Source organism: Apium graveolens, chromosome 3 (assembly GCF_009905375.1).
Source record: "Apium graveolens cultivar Ventura chromosome 3, ASM990537v1, whole genome shotgun sequence".
Lineage (NCBI taxonomy): Eukaryota > Viridiplantae > Streptophyta > Magnoliopsida > Apiales > Apiaceae > Apium > Apium graveolens.
The window spans coordinates 42864469-42884079 of NC_133649.1; the positions used below are offsets into that span (position 1 = coordinate 42864469).

Here is a 19611-nt window from a genome sequence, read left to right on the forward strand (position 1 = left end):
GACACCTGTCAGACATGCCGCAGTAAAAGATAATTAATGGGCACGGGTATTCAGTAATCATTACTCATCACATGCATTTTTCAAGGAGAAAAACCGTTGCACTTACCAAGTAATCCCATTAAACAAGGACGTTCAGTTTTATTTTAAATTTGAAAACTGTTCCCACTTAATAAATTATTATTACTGCTTTACCAATATTCTGTAAAAATATGACCAATGAGAGAATGACCATAAATAAACCAAGTAAATAAATACTGCCACGTCAGAATCAGAACTTGATTTGTATCAGAGCTAAAAAGGTCATCAGAATATGGTTAGTATCAGGATTTAAAATGTTATCAGAATATCAAACGACTCAGAGACAAAATCTTGCAAAAATATAAAATTTCATTAATATATTGAGCAAATACATTTCATGAAATTTAAATTACATGTTTAAATTACAAGATTGTCCTAAGCTACAAATCCTAACATCAACAGCTTTAGTCCTAGTCTAAGACGACGGACAAAGCTGACGGTGAAGAGAAACGGATAGCTGCAATTATTTCTTCTTCCTACTCTCAACAAAAAGAACAGCAAGATGAATGATTCGCTCCTGCTGTCGGAGAGCTTCTCTCCTTTCCTCTTCCAGACGCTCAAGATGGCGATGATAATCCATATAGAAGAATAAGAGGTCTGTGAGAACCTCTTGGGGAACTGAGTCCCAGATTTCATCAGGAATGGCAGTAACATGCCACTCCTGCTGCCATTCAGTACATCTCAACTCGATAGTGAAAGTGTCATAGTTCAGAATTAAGTTGAAACGAACCATGTTTTTGATGAGAAAAAAATGAGTTTGAGAGAAAATGAGAGATGTGTTGGCTGGAATGAGGTGTTGGTTTATATAACCAATAGAATATCAAGAGACGCAAGGAAAATTGAATGGTTATAGGTAGAAATAATTCTACCTCGTCTCCCTAGACTGATGAGTAATTATGACAACCATTGGAATTTTAAACAGGAGTTAATGAGCACACTGAACCAGTAAATAAATTACCATCCATTTACGAGTACCACTAACCCAAATTATGTGGACTGTTAATATCTCACCCAAACATATTCTGATTTAAAATAAGACTGTTTCAGATTTTAACCACAAATAAGTCAAGTAAAGAATCAGAATTTAATATCAGAACTTAGACTTATATCAGAACTTAACAGTCATCAGAACATGATTCCTTAACTCGAAAAGTGAATGCCTATTTCTGTAATTCTTCACACAAATTCTGATTTCGTTTCTTCAGAACTTAATCATCAGAACTTCCATCATTACTTGTCCTCAGAATTTATACCAGTGACACTTAACCTGTTCATCTAAAATCACATTTATCACCACAGTAATTTTCATCATTCATATGAAGTGTATGTGTGTGTAGTAAGCTAAATATCAGATAAAGATTAAAGTCTGATTCACTTCAGTACATCTTAGAAATAAGGCATAACTAAGAACTTTGCTCAAAATTTGTCATGATTCTGAAGTCTACTTTAGAATGAGTTCATGCATGAGTCCACCTCAACTGTTTTGTGCTCATTTTATGCATCTTTTGAAATTCCAATTTACAGTGGCTTCTCAGTGTAAATGAGTCACGACTGCTTATCAGAATTTATGTTATTATCAGAGTATTTCTCCAGTAACCATAGAGTGTGAAAAGTCACCAAGAAAATATTTATTTGCTTTTCTGATGCATATAACTTAATACCAGCAATGCACTTGGGTCTTCCCTTCCACATTTTTACTCTAGATCTCAAAGGAGTACCTGATTTTTAATTTCTTTTTCTTTTTCTTTTGATAAGTGAGGCTTATCAGCACTTAGTACATTCACTAGATTTACTGACATCAGAACTTAACAGATAAGAAGCATTATTCCAGTTTTTGACTTGGTAATACGATACACAAAGTAAACTTCAACTAAACTTAATATCAGAATTTTCTTGTGTTAAAAGATTTCCACATAAACAATTACTTCAAATATGGGATCTTTAGTATATTAAAGACTACTAGGTCAGCATCTAGATTAGTTATCCTCATTGGATTGAATAATCACAAAAACATTCATATCACTATTAGAGTTTAGAAATTCATATCAGACAACAATCAGTACTTAAACAATTTTCAATTAAGCACATAATACACAAAGATAGTAATATCTGTAAATACTGATCATAAAGTCTGATGAAACAGAATCATAAACTAAGAAGACTTAGAGAAAGAACCTGAAACCATTCCAAGTTCATTTACTAATCTTGTAAAAGTAGCTTCACACAGTGGTTTAGTAAAGATATCTGTCAGTTGTTGATCTGTTGGAACAAAATACAATTCCACTGTACCTTCATCCACATGTTCCCTTATGAAGTGGTACCTAATGCTGATGTGCTTTATTATTGAGTGTTGAACTAGATTACCTATCATAGAAATAGCACTTTGATTATCACAGTAAATAGGGATTTTAAAATATGTTAACCCATAATCCAGTAACTGATTCTTCATCCAAAGAATCTGTGCACAACAACTTCCTGCAGCAATGTACTCTACTTCTGCAGTTGATGTGGAAATTGACTTTTGTTTCTTGCTAAACCAAGAAACCAATCTGCCTCCAAGAAATTGGCAGCTTCCACTTGTGTTGAACCTTAAGTTCTGATAACTTAAGTTCTGACTTCAGTATAAGTACTGATATCCAGTTAAGTACTGATTTGTCCTGTTTAAGTAAGATCTGAAAACTAAACACAAATCATATTAGACATGACATTATCAAATATATCTAACACTTCTTACTTTATTTGCTTCCTTGTATAGCTTCCTTGGGCAACATAATAAACATACTAAATATTTAATCAATTACAAATCTTAATAAGTAATTTGTACATTAGTTACAGATTTGAAAGGGAGGATTTGGTGGGAATAAAAATATTTTAGATTTAATTTAGGGATTATGAGTTGATGTTCAGATTATAAATAAGGAAGTCAACTGTATGTTGGAGGTATCAAGGAATAAGGTTGAAGGGTATTAATGTGGAGAGTGGGTGATCTCTCGAATATCACCTAGCTGTGTGTGTCTTTATCAATAAAATAATCCGCTTATCTATACTATATTATAATAACCGGAATGAGATATAATTTGGTTCAACGGTTATTCCCTAATTTTGGTTATTTAAGAAAATAAATAAATAGTGTTATATATCCGCTAAACTACTAAATTGTTAAACTACTAGATATATAGTCTACTTATCCTACTAAACTACGAACACAACGTATTCTATTATTAAAAAATAAATAAATAGTGTTATACATTCGGTAAACTACTAAATTGTTAAATCACTAGACAGAGTCTTCTTATTCTACTAAAGTTATCATATTATTTTTATTATAAATTTATAATTATTATATATTTATATAAATATTTTCAAAATTAGAATACGACGGGATAAATAAAATTTTTAAATATTAACAGAAACCCGTGCGATTTAAGCTAGTATTTATAATCTCCTTAGAGCCTATCTATACTCTTTATTAATAAGCGAAACCATGTATAATTTGGTGCTAAAAGTACCAAAATACCGAAGTACCAAAATTTCGGTACTTACGTGACATAAGTTAACTTCTATTCTCTATAAACTTTGTTACCTGATAATTCTATTCTCTATAAACTTTGTTTTTAACACAAATTGACTTCTATTCTTTGTAAATTTTATTTTCTTTTTAGTAAGTGTTAATAGACAATTAAGTAATATTAAATAAATTATATTGAAAAGGCTAATTATAAGATAATTATCAAATTATATTAATTAATATTAAATTATCTAAAGAACAGATATTTGGTTCAAAAGATAGAGATACAATTCGTTTCACAAAAATAAAACTTATATGTTAGATTTCTATATCAAGTAAAATAATGCAAAACTAAAATTATAATGGAAAATTTCATAAATGATTCGATTATTTTAACCACATAACTATTATTTGCAAGTAACAATTTAATATTTGATATTAATATATTAATTTTAATTCGTGTTTCGCACGGATTATGAATAATTCTCTACAATTATTAATTGTATATTTTTAGTCTCGGCCCCGTGTTTCGCACGGGTTATCAACTATTTATATTAATTAGCGAAACTATGTTTAGGTCCCAAATCTTGATACTCCCTAGAAAATTATACAACTATTTTTAACTACATATTTTAATAGCATTTTATATATTATATTTAGATCTGTATTTTGCACGAATTATGAGTTTTAGTTTTATGCAAATAATAATATGATACTATTATTTTTAATTTTGGACCCGTACTTCACACGGGTACAGACTGGTATATATAATAAGTAAATAAAGAGCAGGTTAGGTTGGATGGAAAGGTATTAACAAAAATAAAATTGAAAATGAGGGAATCTACTTTGCTGAAAGCGTGTCGATTAATAAAATTAAGAGTTATTTGTAAAATGCATCCCCGTGGTTTGACCAAAATGTATTTTTTTATCTATATTTTAGATAACTGCACTTTGGATCCCCTTACTATTTCGGCGCGACAAATTGCACCCTTTTCGTTAATTTTGTTAAAATTTTCAGGGGTATTTTAGGAAATGTAAATATTAAATTATTTTCAGATCTTTATTTAAGGTTTATAACCCTCTAAACGATACATTCTGAAAAAATTTAAAGAATGGAAGTTGTAGAGAATAAAAAGATCTTCTCGAAATAAAAAGGTTCAAAATTGAAATATTTTTTTTATAATTGTTTTTAATAAATTCAATAAGTATATATTTTATTTAATTTTGGCTTCGTAATTTTTTTGATAATTTTGAATGTTATTATTTTGAAAAGATTTTTTCGTTCTCTATAATTTTCGTTCTTTAATTTTTTTCGAAAAGTATCATTTAGAGGGTTAAAAAAACTTAAATAATGATCTAATTATAATTAAATATTTTAATTTCCTAAAATGCCCCTGAGAATTTTAACAAATTTAACGAAAAGGGTGCAATTTGTCGCGCCGAAATAGTAAGGGGATGCAAAGTGCAGTTATCTAAAGTATAGGTAAAAAAATGTATTTTGGCCAAAACAACGGGGATATATTTTGCAAATAAGTCTAAAATGCTAACTTCATGGAATTGCGAGTAAGAAACAGGACTAGAACTTTTAGAACAACTCTGGTATCAAACTGAACCCTTTCTTGTAGACTTTAAAGAAAGGAAGCACCGCATCAAAGTACGAGTGTTTTTACTGAGTGTTGTTTCAAAGATCTAATCATTCATTTTCCCACCATTACATTTCCTCCAACAGGTTTTCTAAAGCTAAAGCATTATGTTATGGGTTTCAAGTTATGTAACAGTTGTACTCAAATTGATTCTACTACAATTATCCGCCTTAGATTCGCCAACCCTCTTTTCTTCTGCATTTTACGACAACGGTCTCTCTCAACCTATGCTGCAATTCCCCTGCAACTTCATTCTGTACTTAAGATGGAGAAACCACTCTATTGCTTTACCAACTTCCCTCATGAATAATTCACGACATATTGAACAATGCGCTAATTTTTCATGTCCGTCAATTGATATCCTTGGTTAAATTTAGCTCCACTGATCATGAGAATACCACTGAAGACTAGGATCTTGATCCTCTGAAAAGAAGTTGCAAGACTCATCTCCACCAAAAAAGTTGTGCTCTTCAATCTTCACAACCTGAGGTTGGTAACAAGCTTTGGTCGCATCCCCAACACTTTTAGTATCTGATAATGATACTGAGCCAAAGGGGAAGCAATTTATTGCCGATGGCATGAACCAGTGGCTCTGGATAAAAACCTCATCACAAGCATGATACGAAGAAATGGCTGCTGCTTTAGGGCTGTTTTTATCTTCGTTTAGGACTGCACTTGAGGCGCTATCATCAGATGACCCGTCCTTGAAGTTCGTGAAGAATGTAGTCATATTAGCCGCTGTTGTTACCCCATTCTTGTTTAGTTGATTAAAGCTTTCAAAATTAACCTCTTCACATTCAACTGATGGTTTTTTCGGTTCTACTTGAGTAGCTTTCTCACTGTTTTCAGTTATCATCACCTCTTCTTTTACTGAATGGTCACAGTGTTCATCGATGTTGTCCTCTTTCAGCTTTGATTTTAGGGAACTTATCTACAATAAAACAATCAACTAATTCATTTCTGCGATCAAATCTTATATACTTATGCTAAGTAGGCTCAACAACCATATGGAGCTTCTTCCTTTTTCTTTTTGTGTGTTGCATGTTACAGGATTCTTATAAGGTCAATTGTCAGTTATCAACCGATTCTCAGATTGAACCTTAATAATACATTCACATATCTATGCACACACAAACTTCTAAAATTGTACATTTTAAACCTTAAACCAAGTAAATAAATTGAGACCCTAATGGCTTCACCTTCTATGAGTACATAGCAATAATTAGGGTTCAAAACTGTCTATTAATAATAAGTTTATGCTTCAATTGTACTTGTTCGCAAGCTTAACCAAGTCTATATTGTTATTAAGATTGCCAAAATTTAAAGACTTCACTCTGGCAAAAAAATAATTGAATACTTGTATACAGAAAGTAAATACCTGTTTGAGGAGAGATTGATTTTCTTGCTGAAGATTATTGTAATTAAGCTCGAGGGAATCATAACTGGCTTTAAGAACACCATAATCTTTTTCCAGTTGTTTTGTTTTCCAGCGGGCTCGCCGGTTTTGGAACCAAACTGCAACTTGTCTAGGCTGCAAACCAAGCTCTTGAGCCAATTTCACTTTTCTCTCTGGTTCAAGTTTGTTTTCAACTTCAAAGTTCTTCTCCAATGCCTTCACTTGATTAGCGCTTAGTCTCCGTTTCTTTCCTGACATCTGTCCCATTTCTTCTAAACAACCTTCTTCATCTAACCCATCCAACATGGACTGAAATTCCTTGCTATAAACCTGGTTGTTTCCTTGGCTCTCTTCTTCTGTAACTGTAACAATTCATCAAAATTTGAACAAGATAATCAAAGAAAGCTTAACCAACTATAAGTAGGAAAAACAATTAAACCGAAACATCAGCACTTAGGAAACACAATCACATGCACTAATATATTAAGAAGTTTTGATCAAAGTTGCAGTTAAATAAAAATGAAAAAATAATTAAGCACCTGCTGTTGGACAGGATATGAAATCACCCAAAGAATCTGTAGTGCTAAGTCTCTTCATGAGTAATCACAAAGAAAGTAGTAGTAGTTATAGAAGAGTAGTACCACTGTAAGTCTGTAAGTCAAAATTTATTATCAAGATCAACAACCACTTTTAATTTTTCTGTTGGTGATGATGTTTGAAAATTTGCTTTCTTGCTATATTTAGATGATGAGCTCAGAATCAGTTGTGTTGTAAATGCAGTTGATGGAAGCAAAATTCTGATAAGGCCAGGTTGTTGCACAGTGTTTGGTACAATTTATGTGACTCTGAAAATCTCTTGGATTTCTCCCACTGAAGTCATCAAACAACAAATCAAGCCAAACAAAACCCCAGAAGAAGAAAAATACTGAAACAGCTATCACCACATCATCATTATTCAATCATCTTCAAGAAGTGTGTGTGTGTGTAATTGTTACACTACTCATCTGCAAAAGTAAGAATGAAATGAGGATATTACTTAAAGTGTTACATTACACTCGACACAATTTAGCTGCCCTTCTCAGTTATCTCTGCACGACTCTTTAAATAAATCAAAGTAGGGTACCCCTGCATCTACAATCACACTTATTTTTTTTTTTAAAATGAACATATAATATAATGTCAAATGCAATTTTATATGAAACCGGCTGGTGCAGTTTTTGTTGTAGAAAAATAGAGGATAATTTGGATTATTCTGAAGTCTTGATAAACAATTTCAGATTGAAATAATTTGGTGTTTATCCAAACTTTTCAACCGGATAAAATCAGAATATAAGAATAGACAATGATGTATTTTGTGTGAATTCAACAACCAACCTTTTGTTTTTTCTTTCTATCTTAATGACCAAATCTGTTGCAAGTATTATATAGGTGTCCAAAAGACATGTCCTAAGACACGTCCATACATGTCCAAAAGACATGTCCTAAGACACATCCATGTCCTAAGACACATCCATGTCCTAAGACACATCCAAAAATGTCCAAAAGACATGTCCTAAGACACGTCCATACATGTCCAAAAGACATGTCCTAAGACACATCCTTTGAGATATGTGGTTATGTCTAAAAGACATGTCTTTTCACATTAACACCAACCCCCGCCAATACCAAAAATCATAATAAAATCAAACAAGCATGCACTCCGCACTCTCCCGACTTGTTTGATGAAATATTACAATTACATTGGTCAACTAGTTAATCCAATTACACTAAAATATCTAACAATCCTCCCCCATTTTAGCGTAATCCATGATTAACTAAACAAAATCACTACAAACAACAAATTTATGCATAAATGAAATATCATGACGATTGAATTTCATATTAGTATATTACACATTCCAGATATTCGAATATCAAGGTATCACACCTGATTGAACCTCTGTTATTCATAATGAATAAACGAAGATAATATACACATAAATTTACATTCTCAAATGTTCTCACTTGACACTATCTTTTACTAGCCTTGTGTCATAATCCTTCATAAGCATAATAAAGTCAAGTCCTAACTTCTTGAAGCGGCTAAACTTCATACTCACATAGGTAGCTCTTTTATTCTTGCACCTACATATGCAATTTTTCAAAAGAACTATTAAGAAGATAAACTTCAACCTCCTCAACTTGCAGGTCTGAACACATACCTTGGGATGATACTATTAATGTGTTCCAATCTCTAGATGTTAAGCTTTCTGCATTGAATTCAACATCTAATGTCATATTAGATGGGAATTGGGTATCTCAACATGAGAAATTTTAGATGGACTTTAATCCCACCCCTACAGCCGATTTGTACACAAGATCTTTTCTCAACCCTTTGGTCAAATGATCGGCTAAATTATGTTGAGTTCTTATAAACTCCACTGATATAACACCATGCATGATAAGCTCTCGAATCATGTTGTGTCTAACACCTAAGTGTCTAGACTTGCCTTTGTACACTTCTCTATAAGCATTAGCCAAGGCAGACTCACTATCACATCTGATAGATATGGGAGATATCGGTTTAGGCCACAATGGAATTTCATAAATCAGATTTCTTAGCCATTCAGCTTCTTTACCAGCAGCTGATAATGCTACAAACTCAGATTCCATTGTTGAGTTAGTAATGCAACTCTGTTTTTTTTGATACCCAAGAAATATCACCTCCCCCAAGAAGGAATACCCAACCACTCGTGGAAGAATGATCTTCTTTATCACAAATCCAACTTGCATCTGAATGACCTTCAAGAACTGAAGGAAATCTGGTATAAATCAAACCATAATCCATGGTTCCTTTTAAGTACTTGAACACTCTGTTTAAAGCTTGCCAATGATGTGAACTTGGTTTGCTAGTAAGCCTACTAAGCTTACCAACAACATAGGCTATATCTGGCCTAGTGCTTATCATGGCATACATGAGGCTACCAATCGCTCTTGAGAATTCAAGTTGAGATACTACAATTCCTTTACTAGATACTAGCTTAAGACTAGGATCAATAGGAGTGCTAACTGGAGAACAATTATTAAAGTTAAATCTTTTCAGAATCTTCTCAATATAATGAGATTGAGAAATTGAAATACTATTTTTCGTACGCTTGATCTTTATACCAAGAATCACCTCAGCCTCTCCCAAGTCTTTCATGTCAAAATTAGATGACAAAAATTTCTTGGTTTTATCCACTTGATTTGGTCAGTACCAAAAATCAACATATCATCTACGTATAAGCAAATTATAACTCCTTTACCAGAAGCATCAAACTTGCTATATACACATTTGTCTGCTTGGTTAAGAAGAAAACCATTAGACAAAACCACACTATCAAATTTTTGATGCCAATCTTTTGGTGCTTGTTTAAGACCATACAAAGATTTCTTCAATTTACACACCTTGTGCTCACTACCACGCATAACAAACCCTTCCGGTTGTTTCATATAAATCTCTTCATCTAATTCACCATTCAAGAATGCAGTTTTTACATCCATCTGATGAATTACAAGGTTGTGTATAGATGCAAGTGCTATCAACAACCTGATAGTAGAAATCCTAGCAACAGGAGCATAAGTATCAACGTAATCAATCCCTTCTTTTTGTCTAAAGCCTTGTATAACCAACCTGGCTTTAAATTTGTCTATGGTACCGTCCACTTTCATTTTTCTTTTGAAGATCCATCTGTTTCCTAATGCTTTACAGCCAGGAGGTAGATCACTCAATTCCCATGTGTTATTATTCATGATAGAATCCATCTCATCCTAAATAGCTTCTTTCCAGAATGCAACATCCCTTGATGTCATTGCTTCATTAAATATTTTTGGATCCTCCTCAATAATAAAAAAATATTGGTACTGACTCAATCTCAACCTCATCTCTTGAACCTTCAACCAAATAAAGTTGAAAATCAGGTCCAAATGATTTGTTTTTTCTAGCTCTAAAGCTTCTCCTTGGTTCAGAAGGTCCATGAACATCTTCAATTTGAACCGAGTTCGTACTGAAAGAATTCTGAATCATGTCTCTTGGTCTAGGTATAGATGTAAATCTATTTTCATCAAAGTTAGCATCTCTTGACTCGATAATCGTATTCACAGATACATAATTATTAGATTCTAATACATAGAACCTATATGCAATGGAATGCTCAGCATACCCTATAAAAATACAATATAAGCCTCTTTCACCCAAATTTCTCCTTTTAGGTTCAGTGAGCTTTACAACTGCTCTACATCCCCAAACTCTCAGAAAACTCAATTTTGGTGGCTCTTTATACCAAAGTTCATAAGGGGTAAATTTATTCCTCTTAGTAGGAATCCTATTTAACAAATAACAGGTTGTTAACATAGCCTCACCCCAAAAACCTTCATTCAAACCCGAATAGGATAACATGGAATTAACCATCTCTTTCAAAGTCCTATTCTTCCTTTCTGCCACACCATTTTGTTGAGGTGTATAAGGAGCAGTGGTTTGATGTATTATACCAATAGATTGAAAGTATACTGGATCATAATACTCACCTCCTCTATCAGAACGCAGATATTTAATCATAGTACTTTTATGTAGCTCTACTTCTTCTTTATAGATTTTAAATTTATCAAGAGCTTCATCCTTAGTATTCAACAAATAAACATAGCAATATCTAGATGCATCGTCAATAAATGTAATGACATATTTTTTATTTCCCAACGAAGGTGTAGCATGAAAATCACATAAATCGCTATGTAACAGTTCCAACACTTCAGATATTCTGTCTACGTCCTTGAAAGGCTTTCTGGTTATCTTAGTTAACATACATGTTTTACATTTCTCATTGTTTATATCAATAGCCGGTATGAGACTCATTTTAGACATATCATTTCTTCTTTTATAATGTACATGTCCCAGTCTAGCATGCCACAATTTAGATTTATTCGAATTATTGGTAGCACTATTAGAAGCCATACAAGCAGATTCATCATCAAATGAGACATTAACATTCAACATAAACATGCCATTACATAAATAACCAAAGCCAACAAAAGTACCATGCTTTGACAAGATATACTTGTCACTTTCATACACTTGTTTGTAACCACAATTATTCAATACAACACCAGACAAGAGATTCTTTTGAATTCCAGGAACATACAACACATTATTTAATAATACATATTTTCCAGAAGTAAAAACAAGCTTTACATTTCCTAGTCCTCTTATTGGTTCAGTTGCAATATTTCCCATCTTTAATATAGATCCATCTTCAATTGGTTGAAAATCTTCAAACCAATGAAGATCTTTACACACATGACTTGTTGCTCCAGAATCAATCCACCATGCAACATTATCATCCTGCACATAAAATACCTCAGAGATTAGTGATACATAATTCTGCCCAGAATTATAATTTTGTACTAAAATCTGACCTTGTTGCTTTTCTGGATCCTTAGATCCACTTGGACCAGCGTTATGCTTGCCTTTACCAACCTGACAATCCTTCTTGAAATGACCAGGTTTGCCACACTTCCAACATGCCAATTTTGGTTTCTTGTTGGAACAGGTATTGTTATTTCCTTTAAACTTCCTCTTCTTATATCTTAAAAGATCCACCATCTTCAACCATATTTATAAAAGAGTTACCGACTTGATTCTTTCCCTTAGGATTATTCTCAATTTCTTGAGCCCTTAAAGCCTCTTCAATTCTGAAGTGACTTCCAAGTTCAACCAAAGTCATCTCTTCCTTATTATGTTTCAGGGTGTGTTTGAAATCTTTTCACGAGGGTGGCAGTTTGTCTATAACACTAGAAACCGAAATGGATTCATCCATTTTCATGTCGTGTTGAACAAACTGTCCCAAAATTCTTAACAGTTCATTATACTGTTCCATGACCTGTCTAGTATCAACCATTTTATAGTTAATAAAATTACTAACCAGAAACTTTTTGCTAGAAGCATCTTCAGCCATGTACTTGGATTCAAGGGAATCCCACAATTCTTTTGTAGACTCAACATTTTGGTATATATCAAAAAGAGAATCAGACATACCGTTCAAGATGTGACCCCGACAGATGTTGTCATCATTCTCCCATTTGCAGCGTCTTCTAGTCTGTTCTACAGTTTCCTCCTCAATCATTTCTGGCATTGGAGTACTCAAAACGTACACAACTTTTAATGTGGTTAACAAGAAATGCATCTTCTTTTGCCATCTTTTAAAGTCATGTCCCTCAAACTTGTCTAGTTTTGCAAACTTGTCAGTCATGTCTTTTACAGATTCGTTGTTCGCCATCTTCAGAAAATAAATTTGTTTCAATCTTTGTTGTAGAAAAATAGAGGATAACTTGGATTATTCTGAAGTCTTGACAAACAATTTCAGATTGAAACAATTTGGTGGTTATCCAAACTTTTCAACCGGATAAAATCAGAATATAAGAACAGAGAATGATGTATTTTGAGTGAATTTAACAACCAACCTTTTGTTTTTTCTTTCTATCTTAATGACCAAATCTGTTGCAAGTATTACATATGTGTCCAAAAGACATGTCCTAAGACACGTCCATACATATCCAAAAAACATGTCCTAAGACACATCCAAACATGTCCAAAAGACATGTCCTAAGACACATCCATGTCCAAAAGACATGTTCTAAGACACATCCATACATGTCCAAAAGACATGTCCTAAGACACATCATTTGAGATATGCGGTTGTGTCTAAAAGATATGTCAAAATCATAATAAATTCAAACAAGCATGCACTCCGCACTCTCCCGACTTGTTTGATGAAATATTACGATCACATTGGCCAACTAGTTAATCCAATTACATTAAAATATCTAATAGTTTTTACTTTTTAGTAAAAATGTACAACTTAATTGTTTATTAGGCTAAAAAAATAGTTTTAGTACGAGAATACCTCGGAACGAGTTTTCTGCACTTCAAAAATGGGTGCTATTAGTGTATATACAATAAGTGCTAAATGGGCAGACCAATATTTGCCGCGCTAAAATCATTTGTCGCGCTAAATGGGTAGAACCATATGTGAAAGGCTGGATGCAGTTCGGCTTGGCCAAGTGCAGGTCGAAGATTTGGTTGGTATCAGCATATCGGACTAGTCCTTGGGGCACGGTTGGTGAGTATTAAGAGAAATTTTTTAATTATAATATTTTTGTTCTTTCATGTCATTTTCTTTCACACACACTCTTGACTCTTCCCCATTTCACATAGTGTATGTGAATCTCCCCCAAAGTCTTGCACCTTTGAAATTATCAACCAACCAATCTTGTCTGATATGCAACTGAGCAATATACAACAATCAACTTAACCCCCATTGCCAGGGAGTGAAAATGTAAATACAGGACCAGCAATTCGATGTCCACACATGTACTCAAAAAACTCCTTTTCTTTTGTTTTTTACAATTAGACAGGGGTCCATGCATGCTACAAATTTTCTTATAGATTCTTTAATAATTCAAACTAGCATCAATATGTTAGTAACTTATAATTGATTTCTCTTTCAATGAAAGCTACCTTATGATGATCAACTTGCATTGCAACACTATTCCTAGCAATTTATGGATAATTACAAGTGACAGGAACTATTCAAGCTAGTGAGCTGTCTGAAGCAAGCACAGCTTGGTTTCTTCTTCTCTGGCTGTAACAAGAGTCTAGCTCTACCACATGGATGATAACTGCTTGCAGTTATACATAAATATAACAATATAATATTGGGGGGTCTTCGGTACCCGGCGTAGGATAGTTGTAGGCTTGGTAGGATATTTTATCGCATTTATTAACATTGGGCCGTTATCCTTACACTTGGGTTATGATTTTAATGTTTTTTCTTCACTACATTTAGTGTGATACGTATTTTGCAACAGTTACGGGGAGGATTCCTTTAATATGTATCTCTTTGCTAATATAAATGAATAAAAGGTAGGGCCTTTAGAACTTTTATAGTGTGGACAACAATAAGATATGTGAGTTGGGGAGCAAAGTTTTCAACAAAACCCCAGAGAAAAAGAGAGGAACTGTACAAGTGTGAGGATGTGGTAGTACTTTACACTCAATCACAATAAGTTACAAAAACTGTGTCCCCTTTCTTGTTTATGCATCCACCAGGACCAGGTGACCATACCAAACTGTTGCATGGATGCATTGTTTTACCTAAATCAACCTCATAAGTTCACATAACAAAATCATTACTGAATCAGAATTTGAGGCTATATTATGAATCTTTAACTATAAAATGTTTTCCCTACTTGCTTGTTTTTTCACACAATTTTCAGAGAAATAATGTTGCAAGACAAGTTGATTAACAAGAAATTTTGTAGATTTAGTTTCAAGAGAACTTGATTGCTGAGCTGTGGAAAGTTGTGAAGTCAATAGTGAGATGGGGTATGAAGAAGAGATCTTCTGGCTGCATGGTGGGTTTGAGTTGGGACATACTAATTGGTGCTCCTGACTTTCATAAAGTTTCTTCATTTTCATTTGGATATCATCTAGTTTTCTATAATTATACTCCATGATGATGATGATTCACAAACCATTAAAAGCATTTTCTTTAGCCTATTCACTTTAGCGGTGATTCTCTACTTAATAATCCACAAAACTGAATCCAGAAAACAGTCATTAGATATATAGATTTTCCCTCACCTCAAGAAGGAACATGCCACCAACACACACACAGTCACTGATATATTTCTGTTGTAAAATTGCTTCTACAACTTGAAGAACGGTAAAAACGATTGCTTATACAACTAGAAGAACAGTCAAAACCAAGGAACACATTAGACGTATGTTGCAACATTATATCCTATATATTATATCCTATATATAATTGGAATAAAGGAGATAAAATGGTATGGTTGGGTCGTCAGGGCTAATATTGTAATTAGAGATTGGTAATTATTTTGAAAAAATACAAAGCTGAAAAACAGGGGTGGTGTGCGTAGGATACATGTGTTGATAAACCTAACCCTAATATGAAAATAAATAATTGGAGAGTAAAGGAGATAAAATGGTATGGTTGGGTCGTCAGGGTTAGAGATTGGTAATTATTTTGAAAAAATACAAAGCTGAAAACAGGGGTGGTGTGCGTAGAATACATGTGTTGATAAACCTAATCCTAATATGAAAATAATAATAATAATAATTTTAAGTCTTTTTAAATATATGATTAGTTATTATTCTTTTTATTTGTATCAGATATAGTTCAAAAATATTCTTAATTTGAGAATAACTTTGCAAAATCATTAATCTATATATAGTTTGTCTTTGAAAACATTTAGAGCACATGAATATTATAAAACTTAAAAACAAGGAAAAAATATAATAATAAAAAATATTTTAATTCAAAATTTAAATATAAATCTAATAAAATACATTATAGATAATATTTAATTTATTTATTTTATTATTGTATTACATAATAAATAATTAATTAAAAAATTGAATTATAATTATATATACTTAAATGCTATAACTAATATAAAAAGTGTTATATATATAATACAAGTAACAATTATCTAATAAAATAAATATATGTAACAATCAACAAATCATTTGTTAATCGGGTTAATGTAGTATCATTTTCTTAAAAAAATTAAAATAGGTAAGTTTGATTAAAAATATTTCTGAATAGATAATTTTACACATTTATATTGTATTTAAGGATAAATATTATATGTATTTTGCTTAATTTGATAAAATGGAAAGTTCCGGACTTTTAAAAAATTTAGCCTCATGAATCCTATAAAACATCAAAACTTGGAATAAATATAATAATAATAATGATAATAATAATAATAATAATAAACTATTAAAATTCAAAATTGAAATACAAATCTTATAAAATATATTTAAAATACTATGAAAAGTAGGCGTAAACTATTTTTTTCAAAATTATTACTAGAAACGAAAAATTATAAAATATTATTATCACAAAGCGTTAAAATACAAATCCCAAACAACTTTCTAATTAATGATTAAACTTCATAAGATTAAGAAAAAATATATATAAATAAAAGAAAAATGATTATATAAACATATTATGTGATATGATTAAAATATTCTCTTTACAAATTTATAATATAAAAAAAATCAAACAATGAAAGAAATAAAGTAAACTATAATAAATATGTTATATTTTACGTTATTAATGTCAAATATAAAAATATAATAATATGATCATCATGTAAATAAAGTTATTTGAATAATAAAAATAATAGTAATTTTGATAAAAGATATTGATATTAAAAAGTAAATAAACCAACTCATTTTGTCAAAAAAAATCTTATATATATTATTGTAATTAGGATTTAGTGATCAGGACTAATATAATAATTAGTAATTAATCATTAAAATATAATATCATTATCGAAGGGTCACACATCACCCCTGTGTAATCATCATGTAAATAAAGTTATTAGAATAAAATAATAATAATAATTTAATAAAAGATATTAATATCAAAAAGTACATAAGCCAACTCATTTTCAAAAAACAACTCTCATGTAAAAAATTATTTATAAATTTTCATGTGCATGGTACAGTTGTAAAATTAATTTTTTATATTATTAAATAATAAAAAAATTACTATATGTTTGGTTATAAATGTTACAAATTCTATAAATAATAAATTTTGAAAAGAAATATAATAATTATAAAAAATAAATATAACTTAAAATAAAATACAATTTCAATAAAATGAAAAAAATACCTTGACAATAGATTGCAAAGTATATTTTTTAAATATTATTATTACGAAAACTGAAAATTTATAAAATATTATTAAAAACACATATGAATAAAGTAGTAAGGTACAAATTACAACCAACATTCAATTAGTGATCAAACTCCTTTAATTATATGTGGCAATCAAATATAAAAATGTAATAACAATTAAATGAATGAGTTTGAAAAATATTTTTTTTTGAAAAATAAATCATTAAAACATAAATATGTACAAATATATTACATGTTATTGGAATGCTAAAATATTTAAGAATGAAATAAAAGAATAATTATGCATAATAGTGAAATAAGGTTATACATTTTAGTAACACTTTAAAAACGGTAATATTTTTTAAAATTATTAATATATTATACAAAGGTTGTTTTGATGAAATATAAAAATATAATAATAACTAAATATATAAATACAAAATACTTAAAAAATATAAAAAATTGAGGAATAAAATTTTTATATTAAAATTTAATAAAATAAAGAATAATTATTAATTTCAAAATTTTTATAAAAAATTGTTAGAATCATCCGGCACGGTATAAAGCTAATATTAATATAATAAGTGGACCCCCTTTATTCGTTCATTGATGTAGCAAAACAATTGTTATACTTTTTCCACGGACCGAGAAATCATCAGCTAAGCAGAGTTATACAGCAGATTACAGGAACCAAAATTAAGACACCAAATGAAACTTTGATGCAGTGTCAGGCAGTGATTATAATACCAAAAAAAAAATGCATAACACCTAAATGGGGAACATGTGACCTAATTAACACGATCCATTAATTTCAAGATTAGTTTAACATGACTTTCAAAAAAAAGATTAGTTTAACATATCTGATCATATCAGTTGGTATATATCATCTGCTGTCCCTATTCTTGTATCTCTCAAAAATTAGCATTAGTAATTTTCTAAGATCTATCTGAACTGGCAGGCATCCCTCAAATAGACTCTGAAGATCTATAACCACAGAACAGAAAACTTGTTAGTTATAGCTTAAGACAGCTAGATTAATTAAAATCACAATCTCTAATAGTTGTTATGGCACAATATGTTCTGCAACCATGTGCTTTGTTATTTTCATAATTAAGAGGGTTGCAGTCCCTTATAATGCAGAAGGATCGATTTTAATCCCCAAAGAACCATAATGCATTCACACGATTTTTTACAACATGATAGTAAGACATTAGACAGATTGTTACAGCTTTCAGAATGTACCTGATCTTAGTCCTTAGATATCGTTATAGGGTAGAAATAACTTGTTTGCGGATGTGTGTATCTTCTTATCGTTACTTAAAACATAATTTGTAAGACATTAATGTTACTTAATTTTCTCTTCATTCTGTTAACATCCAACCAGTGTTAGTTTTTGGGGGGAAAATCATGTTAAAGCCAACTCTTTCCATTTGTATAGAAGTAGGAAATCATTGAGGTGTTGATGCTATTGGTATTGGTAGCATATACCATTCTTAAGACTTCCCATGTATATGTGTATGATTTAAGTGTGCATGGGTACCCAACAATGGTGCAAAGCAAAGAAAGTATTAGTATACCAAATCAAAAAGCAACAAATGGGAGGAACATTTGGTTATGTGAGTGACTGAGTGAGCTTTTGGTAGGAGCTTAGAGTCCCTAATGGTAGGAAGCTTTACCCTTTAAGTTACTTTGTTCTATGTTGTGAGTGCTGTCCAAAGGCAAATTTTAAAAAAAGTATTAAAATAGAATCTTGCCACTTCTCATATTTCACTCACATCTCATTATTATGACAAGAAAGATGTCTTTTATATTCTTTTTATAAAAAATAAAATAGTATGATTAGAATATAGAGAAGAAACCTTAGGCTGTGAAGTTTGAAATAATTGGTTTATAGACTGCTCTTGATTTTCTATTTCAGATTATACCAAGACAGTAAGATCCCATAGATAGATATTCTATATATATAGACTTCCCTAGATCTAAATTGTCTAAAGATGAAACCAACTTAAAGAATTATGCTATTACAAGTGCAGCTGTTACATTTCACAGCTGGAACTTTTAAATTAAAGGTTCAATGCACTATTTATGATTGTCTATGATTCACTACTAGAGAGTCTGAGGGCATAATGGCAAACTGCAAATGAACTGAAAAAAATTACACAGAACATATAATGAATTCAACTTTTTTATATGTGATATCATTATATATGTGATATAATGATATCACATATAGTCACAAAATGCAAACTTTTTTTTAATA

At 31.2% G+C, this 19611-nt stretch overlaps 1 protein-coding gene across 1 annotated transcript; it reads right to left on the minus strand.

The window, feature by feature from the left end:
* Nucleotides 1-5188: 5188 nt before the first annotated feature.
* Nucleotides 5189-7715, minus strand: LOC141712202 (homeobox-leucine zipper protein ATHB-16-like). Its single transcript, XM_074515044.1, has 3 exons — nt 7165-7715; nt 6608-6987; nt 5189-6160 (listed from the first exon to the last, which is right to left on the minus strand). The coding sequence occupies exons 1-3, from the start codon at nt 7220-7222 to the stop codon at nt 5603-5605; spliced, it is 996 nt and encodes a 331-aa protein (XP_074371145.1). The 5' UTR covers nt 7223-7715; the 3' UTR covers nt 5189-5602.
* Between the last annotated feature and the right edge of the window lie 11896 nt (nt 7716-19611).

Excerpts from the sequence above, each read along its gene's own strand:
- LOC141712202 (XM_074515044.1), bottom strand. The coding sequence starts at position 7,222 with ATGAAGAGACTTAGCACTACAGATTCTTTGGGTGATTTCATATCCTGT. Across the intron at positions 6,988-7,164 it reads CATATCCTGTCCAACAGCAG|TTACAGAAGAAGAGAGCCAA; the intron begins GTGCTTAATTAT and ends GAATTGTTACAG. Across the intron at positions 6,161-6,607 it reads ATCAATCTCTCCTCAAACAG|ATAAGTTCCCTAAAATCAAA; the intron begins GTATTTACTTTC and ends GTTTTATTGTAG.